The sequence below is a fragment of the Leiobunum rupestre genome, chromosome 10, assembly GCF_980474605.1.
Source record: "Leiobunum rupestre chromosome 10, qqLeiRupe1.1.hap1, whole genome shotgun sequence".
NCBI lineage: Eukaryota > Metazoa > Arthropoda > Arachnida > Opiliones > Sclerosomatidae > Leiobunum > Leiobunum rupestre.
Genome location: NC_143393.1, coordinates 5,678,080 through 5,694,180, shown reverse-complemented (window position 1 = coordinate 5,694,180; position 16,101 = coordinate 5,678,080). Strand labels below are relative to the sequence as shown.

Genomic DNA, 16,101 nt, shown 5'->3' with positions numbered 1-16,101 from the left:
GCACGTAAAATTTTGATCAGAGCGATCTAGAGCGCTCCAGAGCATTAAAATTGAAAACGCTATTATATTTCGGTATATTTACGTAACATTTGAGCGTACCTTCCCCAATAGTACGAACCGCCTAACCCAAACTGCGTTGCGTAATTTATAAACGGCCCCTAATGTACATTTTTTTAAAGGTAAAATCGGGTAAAATAATGGCACGAAACAAATCTATTTAAATATAATACTTTATTATAAAATTATTAAATAATTAAATGATAACCATGAAGTAAAACAACATATGTGAGCCTGCATGGAAAAAGAACGCTAACGTGTAAAGTGTAAAAAATGTATATTAGCTAGGACTAAATTCCGAACTCATTTTGTACAAGAAAACCCAGTTGGCTTTTAAGTGGCATTTTAAGCCTCGCTGTCGCCAATCGGGCGAAGGGACATCAACGTGATGGGAGTCCCGCAAACATTGACTCTTAGAACCTGAGGGTTTTGTTCCACCATCCCGTCGTTGGCCACATTGGCCAGAACTAGCTGATCTTTCTCGGACATTAGCTGGACGTACGTGTTGGAAGTATTGGCTTCTTTTTCTGAACTGGCCGTTGTGATAGTGGTGATCACGGGAGTCAATTTTTGTTCGTCAGTTCTTTTTTGAGCTCCAGCTACGAACCACCAAATTGCCACTCCGCAACCGACCACGCAGGCCACTACCAGCAGAATCAGAAGCGACATTTGTCCTATTAATTGGGCATCTGCAAATATAGTTTGTTTTTGTTAATTTGACTGTGTTTACAAGCTATAAAATTAGTTCATACTAGAATGAATTTAGGTATCAAGAATATGGGAAGGTATAAAGATTCTGAGCCAAGCCCACTTCCTCGCGTAGAATCGTAGAATCCGTGCTTTGAGGTGAAAGTTCGTGCGCTTTTGACTTTTTTACGACACGCCTTCGCCATCTAGGTTTACGTTTTGTGATTAAAAAGCAGATAAACCAGAGGCTAATGCTATTCGCGATCGAAACGAGTCTAGGTGGCGCTGCAGCGTCACTCTCTTTCAATAATCCGAGTTCGCGCCTGTGATTTAGCGTCTGCTATTGTCAAATTTGAAACTAATGCCTAAATCTGTGCGTCGTAATTTCTTTGTTTTATCATGGAGGAAATACAAAACAGTTTAAAATTATGATAAACTGAATATACTGATATTTTATAGCTTCTATTTCATCCATCATGACCCTGTAGTACGCGTAATAGGCGCTTAAATAAATCATCCTCCAAGGAAATCACCAAGTAATATTTCCGATACCCAGGACTCGAAAGATATTGTTTATATAGTGCTTGTTGAAATAATGAAAACTTTTCACCTTTAAACAGAGCGTCCTTGTTTTGACGAAGCCTTAATTTGTCAAAACAGCAACCTGGTTAAAAGGGAACGCTTGTTGCTGCCGTATAAAGGTGAAAAATTTCCATTATTTTAACAAGCACTATATAAACAGTGACTTGCGGGTCCTGGATCTCGGAAATATTAATTCTTGGCGATTTCCCAATCAATTAGCTTAACACGAAAAGAACCCTTTGATTGACTGTCGATGAGGTCTTGAGGCAGTGAGTTCCAGTCACTTAGGGCTCGAAAAGTGAAGTGGTTTTGTCGCACGGTGGAGTTCACACGTGCTATAAAACGTTTCGCAGAGTGACCACGCATGCCACTGGTATTATTAAGGGTAAAAAACTTTGAGAAGTTTAGGGAAACGTGGCCTTTCATGTTCTTTATCTTATATGTATTATGTGTTATGTCTTTCTGGTACTAAAATGCTAAGAGACCTCGCGCTCTTGGTCACGTGCCTTCCTCGGTGTCTGCTAAGAGTCAATTCCGTATTTTATGTTAGGCTTAGACGCCCCGAAATTTATCTAGACCTTTATATACATTTCTTATATCTATGATCTCGACCCCGTTGATCTGTCGAAATCGGTTTTGGGCGATCTCGGAGCACCCGAGAGCGGGAAATGGAACACGTGAAACTTGATCGGAACAGATCCGAGCACGCAAATGGAACATAAAATGTTGATCGGAGTGATCTAGAGCGCTCAAGAGCAGTCAAATGGAAAACGATATTATAGTTGATAATACAAATAACGGTCGAAAAATCTGCCAAGTTTATGAAAATATTCCAGCGCGCGAAGTTAACGTCCGCCATTTTCGGTGTATAGAAACAGCGCTGCCAGGCAAAAACATTTTTAGCCGATCCAAGAAGATAGCAGTGTTATCAGATTCAGATTATCTTGTTTGAAAAAGACCGAACTAGGCCAACTATCGGAAACTATTCCCCAGCGAAGAAATTCTACATATGGAAGATGATTATAAACTTTATGATATCTTCTTCCGAAACACTCTTGTAGATGTCCTGAAGTGGGGTATTATTTATCCACACGCGGCCACTGACATTGCGAATGTGTTTGAGTGTGTTTTACCTGTTTTGGACGAGTCATCCCTCCCGACAGTGCCTGTGCGCGCCGTCTGCTCAGCCAGAATCCGGTCGTCGCCCACGTGGTGCTGCCGGTAATTGTCGTACGTGAACAGTTCGTTGGGGTCCTCCTTGTCGTTCTCCGCCAGCAACTTCTTCCGTTGATTGAAAGCGCGGCCTTCTTCGCCCACTTCTTTGGCTTTTTTCCTCAAACTCTTATTGCGCATGTTGACCCTACGAGAGAGGCGTTGAATCAGTAACATTCTCAACGCGGTTACGCCAAAAGTCTATAATATGTTTCTATAAGCATGACATCGAGAGCTATTCACAATTTCACAACACAGACTCCATCGTCGTTCTGCATCCGCTTGTATCTACGTCATAACAAAGATAATATAAACCTCGTACCCTAGATTCGAAATAACTGCACCCATACACCCGTATCATAGCGCCATCTAGTAAAATGGTGTAAAACTAACAAGAAACACGTGATAATTTTTGGGAAATAAATGTTTTTACTCACTGCCACCTAGGAGCAACAAACACAACACCCCACACAAGGAGAATGCAACCCGTCAAAAGTCGTGGATTTTCTTGTGTACGTTTTTCATTGGCTAGACGCTTTAGCGCCTGCTGCCGTCGGAAGGGAAAAATTCGGAAATCGTCTTCCCCCCGCCCATAAAACGTTCAGCGTAAAGGCTCGTCCAATGAAATTTGTACACAACACTGCGTTAGCGTGTTTAAAGGCTAGCTGCGTTCTCCTAGCTGCCACCTAGGAGCAACAAACACAAGGAGAACGCAGCTAGCCTTTAAACACGCTAACGAAGGGTTGTGTACGAATTTCATTGGATGAGCGTAACTAGCCTTTAGTGCAAAGGGGAAAAGGGGTAGACACTTACAAGTAAGTGATTTTTGCTCTAGCGTTGTGTTTCATATCTCCCTTAGCGTAGCTATATCTCTAGCCGGAACTTCGCAAAAATTAAATCCATAGTTACCATGGTAGCCAACTATAGATAAGACCACGGTTAACTTTGATGACGCGCTGTACGTGCAGTAGCATCAAAATTGGCCGTGATTTTTCAGAGATCACGTGCCGAAAGTGGATAAACGCTTCGTTACATAATCGTCAATCACAAAGCTCTCAGAATTCGAATCTAGGGAACGAAGTCCTATTTTATCTTTGGTCTTCAGTAGAGCCGAAAAAGGTTTCATCTAGGACTTTGTTCTCCTAAGCTTTCGTCCCTCTAAAAATACGCTTATCTATCATTGTCAGAAGTGGTTAAAATTGGGGGTGAACCGTAATTTAGAATGTAGGGACATCTGCCGGTAACCTTTAGCATTGGTCATTGAAAAAATTAAATTAAATTTGTTAATGTAACGGGTAGATGTCGCCACCGATGGCCGTTTTTCTCGTGGTACGTTATTTTTCGAATAATTTATGTCCTAGATGAAATGTTTTCTTGATCCACGATTTTTTCCTCCGTCCGTGAATATCTCTCAATAAAATGTTACTTAGGGAACAATAATATTATAAACTTATGGTTACTCTTCTTACGAGGCTTGAATGGTGAAGGTTTCCGGAAGGAAGTTGCAAACCACAAGAAATCTTTTGGAATTGTGGGTGACAATGTCCTTGTTCTCGTGAACTATTATGTTGGTTTCGATTCTTGAGTTGTTCTGCGAAGAGGTTTTGCATAGTATATTTGTTACACAATTGTATTTATTTACACTTAGCGAGAATGACTACGTGGCCGCTGTCCACGGCAATCATGGTATAATGTTCTACAACGTTGCCAGACGTACGATAATTTCGTCGAATTTTAGGGCGTACTATAATTTTCATGGCGTACGATATCGTACCATTATTTCGATAATTCTGCCTCAATGTACGATAATTTTTAATTTTTTTGAAAAACCTACGAACGATTTAAATTTTATTATTCATTTAAATAACTTCTACTTAAAAATGAATGATATACATTTTCTGCCGAACGTACTGCTTAATCCTGAGTGTGAGTATATTACTCCTAGCCGCCAAACATTTTTTTATACATTTTTAAACATATTACGTTCAGTTAATAATGATAATAGGCATTTGGTTTATTTCCGCGGTAGAACGCTCATCTGTCGTTCAAGAGGTCTCGGGTTCGAATCCCGGTCGATTACAAAATTATACTACACCCAATGACAAAAAGAGGGCGCTTTTGGAAAAACCTTTTCCCTGATTCTAAGAAACTGCGTACCACCCACCCACAGACAGACCGACACGGTGGTTGTATAACCCCTCCTAGCGTACAAAGTCCCCTCGGAGAGGTAAAAATCATCTAAATTCAACGCATTTATGTATGAATTAAAATTTAGCGTCAAAAAAAAATGCGCGAATTTTTTGGCCTAGATACGGTAATACCAGATTTTCGATCTGGCAACGCTACGGTCACGAGAATCACAGGGGAAAGTTAAAACGTCACCCGCTGTGTTTCAACCAATGAGGTAGAATCGAGGGTAGAATAAATAGAGGTCCAAACAAATCTGGGATTCGCGGGACACGTTTTATTTGAGTAGGAGAATTAAACTTAAGTTTCAACTCTATCCAATCATGTTGGCGCCATCTGTTTCTATAAGCAGACACTTTTGCAAAATATAACACGATTTGATTAAGTTCATTTACTAGGCCTAACTCTCCAACTCAACAAGTACTGTCCCGCGAAACGGTAAGTCCTGAAAGGTGGATTTGGATCTCTATTTATTCAAAGATAATTTAAACTCGTACCCGAGGGGCTAACCACTTCCTCAAATTCTGTACACCGATTACAGTGAGTACAGCCTTTGGTAGTGCTAAATCTGTAATCGATTACGTAATCAATTTAGTACAGTCAAAGCTACGGGCTTGTACACCGAGTACGGATAGTGGTCAGCCCATAGATGTAAGAAATGTATATAAAGGTCTAGATAAATTTCGGGGCGTCTAAGCCTAACATAAAATACGGAAGTGACACCTAGCAGACACCGAGGAAGGCACGTGACCAATAGCGCGAGCTCTCTTAGCATTTTAGTACTAAGTGATTGACCTTTCCGCAGGCGGAAGTCTTTAGACACCATCTGTTGGTGACTTTTAGTATAATTTTTAAGCAGGAGACAATGGCTCTCGCGACGATAGCACGAGCTTTCTTACCGATAGATAGCGCGTTATAATTATAGCCTGCAGAAATTACGCGTTTCTGCTAGCTGTCGCCTCCGTATTCACTCCCTTTGAAATATTTTATCTAGACCTTTATATACGTTTCCTATATCTATGGGTCAGCCCCTCGCTCGTACCCTAGGTTCCAATACTGAGAGCTTTCCCATTGACTAAGCGTTTACCCTTCTCCGGCACGTGACCTCAGAAAAATCGGGCTCCATCGGTTGCGCTAAGGCGCAAACCATATGGAGCGAATTTTTTCTGAGTTCCAGCGGGAAGCGGGTAAACGCTATCGGCAACGCGCGAGAGAGTGATTTCGAATCTAGGGTACGAGTTTAAATTATCTTTGATTTATTCTACTGCATTGTTTTCAACAGCGTTGGAAGACGTAAGTTCTAGGCAACCAATGAAATACCGTGATGAGTTTGACTCTCGCTAAGTATAAGTAAATACATTTTTGGGTTCTACAAAGTACTATTTTTACCATTGTCTTGCTGCCGCAGTTGGAGTGTTGAATTCGTAAGGTGTAGACGTTTTCATCACTCGATTTGTTCCCGTAGACGGCGCACCGGTCGTCTAGGGTGTCCTCGACGGCTATTTTCCCGTTGAAATAAGGCCCCGTGTTGACAACCACGTCGGACGAGTTTGAGAGACATCTACTGGCTCTAGCCGAAACTATTTTAAAAATATAACGCTTTGTGACGATTCGTTGATATATCTTATAGACTACCGCTAATAACAGATATAAAATAATTACTCATAAGTATACCTCTGTAACGAGGGGCTAACCACTTCTTTAAATTTTGTACACCGATTACGCCGGATTACGCTTAGATTAGCACTGCCAAAGGCAGGGACTTCAAAGATTACGCGTAATCCCATTAGTACAGTCAAAGGTACGGCTCTGTACACCGATTACACGGAGTTATCAGCCCCTCGCTCTGTAATCTGTATAACATTTTCATATAGACCTTGTTTCACAACGAACAATTAGGGGCCCGTAAATGGGAAAATCTGATATTCCTTGTGCTGTTGAAAAGGTTACCATGGAAACCAAATATGTTGTTCGCGAGCTAAAATAAAGATTGTCAAAACCATTGAGTTGGGAATAAAGTACTGCTAGAGTCAAAATTTATATTTGATGGCTGGGGCAGTTTCTTTAAATAACGTTTATCACTAGTCGGTGGCGTCATCTATCACAAGTCAGCGGTGATAAGCTATCACTAGCGTGAGCAGAGTATAAGCAGACGATATTTAAAAAAATGTATATTTTCTTTGAAAGATAGGTAACGCCACCGACTAATGATAGATGTGAGCATCGATACATGATTTCAAGAAAGTGTTCCTCAAGACCCCAGCCACAGCAGATAAAAATTGTGGCATCTAGGAGCAACAAACACAAGGTGAACGTAGCTAGCCTTTAAACACGCTAACGCAGTGTTGTGTACAAATTTCATTGGACGAATCTTTACGCTGAACGTTTTACGGAAAAGGGGGAGACAATTTCTGAATTTTTTCCTTCCGACGGCAGCAGGCGCTAAAGCGTTTAACCAATGAAAAATGTACGCAAGAAAATGCACGGATTTTGATCGGTTGTGTTCTACTTGTGTGGGGTGCTGTGTTTGTTGCTCCTAGGTGGAAAATTCCCACCTCAATGGTCAGAACCATAAAATCGCGAGTAATTCAAATTCCTCTTTACTATCTTCCGTTTCCCATCTATAAAGTTGATGACGCATTTTTCGTCATATCCCGTAAACAAGGTTTAATTTAAGAAAATACGTTTATAGCATACTCATGATAAATTATTTTACATATACTAATAATATTCGTTTGAAACATGTTTCTTCGCAAGCTTCCGTTGATTTCTTGGAAGAAAAATATAGTGAATTTCTAATAACGTTTCTCATTTACGTCATCGAAAGACAAATTGAACTTTCGAAAACGGAAAGAATATGCTCCGGGTTGGATCTCAGTTCACCATGGAGCCCACTCAGAGTACTCTTATTATATCTCTAAAATCAGAAGGTTTATAAATATCTCTTGATCGATATCACTGCGTTGCGTAGTTCTATATTTTATCTAAAAACGCCATACTATCATTTCTAAAATCTGGTTGGAAAATAGAGTAGCTTTATATATAATTTATTTATAAAACATATTCTCCCGATGAAATAGTTTTCGTAAATCACTTTTTTAACCCTGAACTACTTTTTGTTTAGAAACGGCTTTTGAAAAATCAGCGAGAGTCTGCGACAGTAACTCTTTCACGCTAATAACATTTAAACCAATAGAAACTTATCTCTAAGACGAGTTATGTACTTGCAATTCTTATCGTGGCATATGTTCGTCTCGATATTTTTTGACGTCACTATGTTTACTTAAAGGCCTAGGTTTTCTTCTGGCTGTCACCCTTTAAATTTACTTTCCTTCCAAACAAATACCCTGGTGGTAGGCCAACAGAAGAACACGTTCGCCATTCGCCAACCACCAGGGTATTTGTAAATTTAAAGAGTGACAGGCATGTGTCAGATTTATAGCCCGGTGTACCGGTAAGATTCAAACCACACCACCGGAGGTCTATCATCAGAATGCCCTACGCCAGCGTCCACAAGCCCAGACAGGTGACAAAACCAGCATGGGTAGTAGAACCCTACTACTGATGGTCGCACCCTCGACGCAAGCCGCTCAACCCAGCAGAAGGTGCAGCAATGGTACGACCAGCTCGCCACTTCGCACACAGCAGTGGGAATTAGAGCGGATGCTCTGGCATCTCCGGCCGACACCCTACCTAGGAAGGTAGAGAGCCAAACCCTTTGGAAAGAGCTCCTAAAGGGGAACGACGAGCACACAGCAGCCCAAGTAACCCGGCACAGCTGGCACCGGAGATTCCGGTGGACTCCAAAAGGCCGGGAAACAGGGCCACCGTGCCCGCATATGGAGGCCCGCCGCCCCACAGCAGGCTACTCAATCCGCCGAGGCGGCCAGTTGGCCTGGACCCTCTCCGTTAGCCTGAGCCGAAGCTCAGTATCCAGCCCAAACCTAAGAGTGACAGGCAGAAGAAAACCTAGACCTTTAACAAACAACAACGTGAGAGGGGAGCGCGCGCAGAGGGGATTTTGTCTCTCGTAGGCGGGGCCAAAGTCGTCAGAGTTATCTTACCATACGCGATACGCCAGGATAAGCATTCCAAGTAGAGGTATTGATTCCAGACTTCAGCTAATACTTACACCCCATGGTGTGAACTAAGATGCTCCTAGCTCGGGGAGGTGGTCCGTCGGGACCAAAGGGACCGGGTCTGAAGCCAGCCTGGTCAAACAGATTTCCGGACCCGGAATAGTAGACTGGTCCGCGCGAGCCGTGCTCCGGGTTCAAGGGGTCATCGGGGACGACGGTGAAGGTGTAATTGGTGGTCATCCTCAGGTCATTGACCACCGCTTCGTACCTGCCCTTGGACACCTCTTCGATGGTGTCGTGGTGCGGCGGGTCGGCGACGGGCGCCTCCACCAGATTCTTCTCGTCCAGGGACAAGTGTCTTTCGCGACAACGCGTTTTCACGTTCCAGATGGAGAGCTCGCAAACTCTAACCATGAATCCGGAAGCTTCCGGGTTGCGGACGTATTTCCACCGCAGTTTGACCGCTCTGTAACTGGGCTCCCCCGAGAGTTCCGACACTTCCGCCGGAAGAGGGAGCGCTGCGACCCGGAAGAAAATACATTAGAATAAATACGTTGACTGTTTTGAATGGGGATGCAAGAAGAAACTTTAGCCGCTAGGGGCGTGACCGAGCTAGAGCTCCTCTAAGCCTGGTTATTCCTTTGCTAGTCTTGATAACAAGTATTACATTACTTTCGTAGTGTTGACAACAAGTATAGTATTAGTAGTGTTGACAACAAGTATAGTATTAGTAGTGTTGACAACAAGTATAGTATTAGTAGTGTTGACAACAAGTATAGTATTAGTAGTGTTGACAACAAGTATAGTATTAGTAGTGTTGACAACAAGTATAGTATTAGTAGTGTTGACAACAAGTATAGTATTAGTAGTGTTGACAACAAGTATAGTATTAGTAGTGTTGACAACAAGTATAGTATTAGTAGTGTTGACAACAAGTATAGTATTAGTAGTGTTGACAACAAGTATAATATTACTTTGGTAGTGTTGACAACAAGTATAGTATTACTTTGGTAGTGTTGACAACAAGTATAGTATTACTTTGGTAGTGTTGACAACAAGTATAGTATTACTTTGGTAGTGTTGACAACAAGTATAGTATTACTTTGGTAGTGTTGACAACAAGTATTTATTCCAAATGGTAGTGTTGACAACAAGTATTTATTCCAAATGGTAGTGTTGACAACAAGTATTTATTCCAAATGGTAGTGTTGACAACAAGTATTTATTCCAAATGGTAGTCTTGGCAACAAGTATTTATTCCATTAGTAGCCCTAACGACGCTCTGGGTACGCCTCTAGCGGTTACTGAAGTGTTTAATTAACGACTGACCTCTGTACGGACGTCCGAACTGCCCCTTAACCTCTCCCGATAGAATCGCCGCTAATGGTAACAGCAGCACCAGCCTCAAACTAGCACTGGCCAAATATTTCATTCTGTAAAAAAAATAATTTTTAAGACGCTACTCCAAAGTTTAATATAATAATTTTAAATTTTGTATTTTCTATTTCGCATTTTGTTGCTTTGGTAATTTAATAACGTTTTGGGTCTAAAGTTGGTTTTTGTTCTATTGATATTGGAAATTTGTTTAAAACAATAACATTTGTAATATTTATAATAAAAATAAAAATAATCTACTGGTTGGGATAGCACCGGGAAAACATTTTTTGGAGGGCGCTTTTGATGGCGAAATATCATTGAGTACCGTGTCCAGTAGTTAATACACCCAAGGGCAAATTCTTCCGAGGAGAGGTATATTTTGGCAAGCTTGCCAACTTGTTAAATTATAATTTTGTGAGAAATACTAACGTTAAACTTGTGAAATATTTTTTTCGACCGATTGATGAAAACCTGATAAAAACTGACTTTCAAACATAATTAAAAAAATTATCGGAAAAACGTACTATTATAAGTGTATAATATTGTTACCTAAGTGTGACAGTTCCTATTCTTCACACGCAAAATTTTTACTGAGAGCTATTCACAAGACAGACTGCATTACTGGCTTCGTCGCCGTCTTGCGTCCGCTTGCTAACGCGCCATACGTAGCCTTTGGCAGCGCCTCGCTAGGGGGAGATTTTCTTCTGGTGATGACGTCACTCCGTTACTAGCTCTCAGTAAAATTTTCCCCAAAGTGACAAACTTATGGTACTATAGACTTATGGTACGATATATAGTACGCCATTGAAAATATCGTACTTTCCAAAAATTTGCTAGAAATGATCGGTCTCTCAAATGACCGCGAATATTAAGAAGAGTGCTGGCTTCGCCTTTCAAAATGAGCGCGAAATTAAGAGCAGCGCCAATTTCGTCTCTCAAATGAGGGAGAGCGTGAGCGGTTCTCTCGGCATAATGCCCATCGCAGGAGGTATGATAAAATGGTTTCGCCTTTTCGATAAATTATATTAGCGCGCAGTCGTCGAACCTAAAATGTTTGGAATCCCCGGGCCACATTTTATTTATTTTTCGCTCAAATTCGGCGCATTATTCCCGTATTATTTCCCGACACAAATAACTCTAAAGAAAAACGTCGAGGATGTATTTTGCAAACAGGACATGCGCCCATATAGGCAAATATCTTTTGAGAGACGAATTTTCGAGTTGTTACCCTTCTATTTGGATTTGGTTAAAATAATGATAAAGCCATTTTTTGAATACAATACTCGCTTTTATATCCGAGCGGGTTTTTGAGGTTCTCCTCAAAATCCGCCAGCCATGTATCCGCTCCCCTTTCGCCGCCGCTAATGGTTTGCACGCCCTTGCCCCGCCACTGACAGGGGACAACCGGGGACGCTCTTCTATTGTCAGGCGCCCTCCCCTCCTCTCTATGACCAATTATAATTGAATTCCGATCACTTTTATCAGAAGTGTATAATATATATTTACCAGAGAAGTACATAAATATACGTATTCCAAAAATCAGGTAAGGATTATACTCTCGCCTCGTACAAAGAGGAGCCGGGTTCGATCCTAGCTTCTGTCGATCTGTGTAAAAACTCGGAACAACTCCTTCCGCGTAGAGTTTGCAAGTTCTCTCCCCACTGGTTTAATGGGTTTTCCCCCGAGCTCTTATATATTATTAATATATAATTATATAATATTTATAAATAAATTATAATTTATATTTTACTTTTATAAATAAATGTATATCGGTTAGGTTATGCTTTAACTAAAGTAAAAAATTTGATTGCAAAGTTTACAAAACTCATTTTTTAGATCACCTTCATAATATTTTCGCGATAAAATGGCTTTAAAAGTCGCTTGATGACAACTCCTTCCGCGTTGAGTTCCCAAGTTCTCTCCCCACTGGTTTAAGGGGTTTTCCCCTGAGTTCTTCGGTTTCCCCTTCCATAAAAACTTGCTGAGGTTAACGGTAATAGTTAGTGTAGGGAGTTTTTGGCTGGCGTGGCATGAAGGGCTTCCCACCACCCTCCTACGCGTTGTAACCCGGCGACCTGAATTAATGGCTTTAAAAGTCGCTCGATGACTTAGGCCTAAGGTGGTGCCTTGGGTATTAGTCTAGCTGATTATTAATCACGATTAAGTCGATTAAATCGCGATTAAAAGAGTAGATCGTGATTAAACAGATTAAATTGTGATTAAATCGGATTGAAAATTTTATCGCGATTAACACAATTTAATATCTTTGATTGTTGATTATAATTTAATTGTATTTTTTAATTAAATTAATCCGATTTAAATTTAATTAGTACTTGAAATATTTTGCTCTCAAGTTTCGTAGAAATAATTTTTGTACATAGTTATTTAAAACAGTCATTAAAAAAGTTCAAAGTTTGAATTAATTCGTAATTTGAGTAGGCTTAATCCGAAGGGCCCGGAACTTGCCAATAAGGTACGTGGGCCCGGAACGAGTGTAAAGCAAGGTCAGGGGGCCCATATTTTGGCTGTGATGCGTTGTACGCCTCCACCCTTTGCCAGGAAAATAGCTTTCACGGAAAACTTCCTCGAGCTTGCGGAGGTATGGGTACTTATCTCATAAGAATATATTATGTACTTCTGGTTTTATTTATCAACTATAGCCGCTGTTTCGATTCTCATTTTGGCTACAGTACCATAATTGGCAATTATATTAAACGCTTTATCGTTATAGCTTTACTTATTTATTATTCAAACTCAGTTTCTTTCTATTGATCGGGTTAAACATTCATGTATCGAATTATTTTTTAATTTAAAAATATTTATTGATTTTTTATTTAAATTTTTTTAATTAATTGATTTTTATGCAATTTAGCTTTTTTTCTTTATATAATTGACTGTGAATCGGTAATTCAACCAAATTAATTTAATATTACTTCAATTTAATTACTATCTTTTTTTCCTATTCTCAACATTACATCAGCTATTCCAACCGCCATTTTCCAAGATGACGAATAATAGGTATTATTTGCTAAATGTGACCCATCGACATTTCAGAAACAAAATAGCTAACAATTTCCTTTTTCTAATCATATTTTTCAAAATTTTAATATTTCAATAATTTAAAGTAAATTATTTTGATTCCTTCCTCAGTCTAATAAAATATGAATCACTTAATTAATTGAAGGGTTTTTAAAACCAAAACCACTTGATTTAAATGAATGATTTTTTAAAACCAAAACCACTTGATTTAAATGAATGATTTTTTAAAACCAAAACCACTTGATTTAAATGAATGATTTGTCAAAACCAAAACCATTTGATTTAAATGAATGCTTTTTTAAAACCAAAAAGACTTGATTTAAATGAATGATTTTTCAAAACCAAAACCACTTGATTTAAATGAATGATTTTTTAAAACCAAAACCACTTGATTTAAAGAAAGGATTTTTTCAAAACCAAAACCACTTGATTTAAATAAATGATTTTTTCAAAACCAAAACCACTTGATTTAAATAAATGATTTTTTCAAAACCAAAACCATTTGATTTAAAATCAATATTTTTTCAAAACAAAAACCACATTTTTAAAACAATAACAACTTGATTTACAATAAATGATTTTTAAAACAAAAATCACTTGATTTAAAATCAATATTTTTTTAAATAAAAAACCACTGGATTTTAATGAATGATTTTTAAAACCAAAACCACTGGATTTGAATCAACTAACCCCCGAAATTCTGGGATGGGGGATTATGGTTACTACGTTGGGTCCTAGGGGAACGTTGAAAATAAGATCAATCAGATTTTAATTTTTTTTTAGAGCAACTTCAAAATAACTTTTAAAAAACTAACAGGGATAGATGCAGAACGCTTTATGAATTCGTTTACAACTAGATTTGAAGGATACATATATTTAATTTTAAGTTGAAATTACTGAAATGGTCAAATTTGCGTATCAATTCGAATAGTTGGGATAAGCTAAGAAATTGTCAAAGTGAAAATATAATTATACAAAGTTGATATATTTTTATTTTAATGACACGCGTGTTAAAATTCATCTTATACACTTTTCAGACGATGCTTATAAAACCCAGTTTAGACTCCACTTAGCAAACTAAAGTTAAATTTTTATATTGAAATATACATGAAAAATTAACTTTGTTTTACCTAACTCGGTTTTACAGACCCCGTCTGAAATGGGTATAAGCCTTTTATAATTAATAATTAATACATCAAAGGCATTTTAGGTAAACTACGGTACCGCGTTTTTGGAAAAATGACAATAATATGTAAAATTTGATTTTACCAGTAATAATAACCGAAACTAAGTTTAACCAATTTTAATTCACAATGAAAATATATTTAAATATTTTATTAATTACTTCTTGAAATCCCATTGAATGATTATTACACATTAATTATTGCCAATCATTCATCGCAAATTTTTAATTAATTTTTAAAAAATATACGCAATATAATAAAGAAAATAATTAAAGTTAAAAACTACCCCTTAAATAAAAGTAAAAATATAAAAATGAATTAGCTTACTTGATGATTGTACAGATTAGACGAACCGCGATTGAGTTAAAAAAAATTAAGAAACGCTTAAAAATCAAGAATGAAGAAAAAAAATTAAAAAATGGGCATCCCCGATATTAATTTCATGGCACACTTTTAATCAGCTATTTTCTGGTTGAAATGGAATCGATGTGTCGAAGCAATTGCGCTGGACCGTGGCAAACGGGGCAGGATCGCAATTGGGGCTTTGAATTTCCCCGTTTTGGCGAACGTCTGTTTCGTCGCCCTGCGATGTTCGATGTGCCTCTGAAAGCGATGGTGCGGCTGACCGGAACTGGAGGAGGCTCTTACCTCTATTTCGACGCGCGGTGTCCCCAAAACAGATCGGGTTCCCTCCCCCCCCCCCCTTGTGTGTGTTTTATACAGTTCTAATTTGTCCTTGCCCTTGTTTAGAAAACGTTCTTCAACTTGAGCGCTTTAAATCGGGGATTATGATGGTCTTGCCCTCCATACCAAATTTGGATGACTGAATTGTCCCCCCCGCGTGTATTGGGAAGAGGGGCAGATACTTGTTTTACAGGGTTTACGTCGTCTTCTCAAGCTAGAGCAGACTTTTGAGGTCTTTTGTTTGGGTATGGTAATTACCAAGAACCTCTTTAGGTTACTGAGACCGTACTACCGATAATGTATTTATTTCTACTTACAAGGAGACGACCCGAGGTGATAATCACCGATTTTGTTCAAAGTCGGGTATAATGTACACCTCCGTGTAACTTGAAAAACCTGCGATGGAAAAGTTGCGACGGGCTTTCGTTTTGCCATGGAAACCGAAAACGTTTTTGACAACATGTTTTCGAAATTTTTTCATTGAAAATAACATGGGAAACTTTTTACACAATGAAAATTTTTTTAAATTTCCCAAATGTTAAAAATACATTAAAATTGATTTTTAAAATTAAATTTTATCAAGTTTAAATGCAATTTGCTCAATTTGATCAAAATGAGTAAAAATGGGGAAAAAATAGAAAAATTATAAAATGGGCAATGATTTTAAAAATATTTAAAATTTTATTTGAAACAGCAATATTTATCAAAATTGAAAAAAAATTCAAAATTGATCAATTTTGATCAGAAATTAAATTTTTTTATCAAAATTTATTAAATTTGATAAAAATAGATTAAACTTGATTATTTATTTAAATCGGGTAAAAATGGATAAATTTAATTTATTTGATCAAATCTTGACATATTTTGATCAATGTGATCAAAATTAGTTAAAATCAGAATGAGTTAAAATGGAAAATTATAAGAGAAAATGAATAAAAATGCCTGTAATTGGATAAACTTATTAACGTTTTGTAAATAAAATTATATTTTAAAAAAATATATAAAATTTGAAA

At 38.4% G+C, this 16,101-nt stretch overlaps 1 protein-coding gene across 1 annotated transcript; it reads right to left on the bottom strand.

Annotated features, from left to right (window-relative positions):
* Window positions 1–270: 270 nt before the first annotated feature.
* Window positions 271–14,740, bottom strand: LOC149923416 (uncharacterized). Its single transcript, XM_090161500.1, has 7 exons — window positions 14,732–14,740; window positions 10,134–10,237; window positions 8,858–9,322; window positions 6,115–6,305; window positions 4,008–4,129; window positions 2,460–2,686; window positions 271–746 (listed from the first exon to the last, which is right to left on the bottom strand). The coding sequence occupies exons 2-7, from the start codon at window positions 10,234–10,236 to the stop codon at window positions 403–405; spliced, it is 1,452 nt and encodes a 483-aa protein (XP_090017626.1). The 5' UTR covers window position 10,237; window positions 14,732–14,740; the 3' UTR covers window positions 271–402.
* Between the last annotated feature and the right edge of the window lie 1,361 nt (window positions 14,741–16,101).

Coding starts and splice junctions, on each gene's coding strand:
- LOC149923416 (XM_090161500.1), bottom strand. CDS start 10,236: ATGAAATATTTGGCCAGTGCTAGTTTGAGGCTGGTGCTGCTGTTACCA. Junction 2,687..4,007: donor ACCTTCACCATTCAAGCCTC/GTAAGAAGAGTA, acceptor CCTCTCTCGTAG/GGTCAACATGCGCAATAAGA. Junction 747..2,459: donor GGATGACTCGTCCAAAACAG/GTAAAACACACT, acceptor CTATATTTGCAG/ATGCCCAATTAATAGGACAA.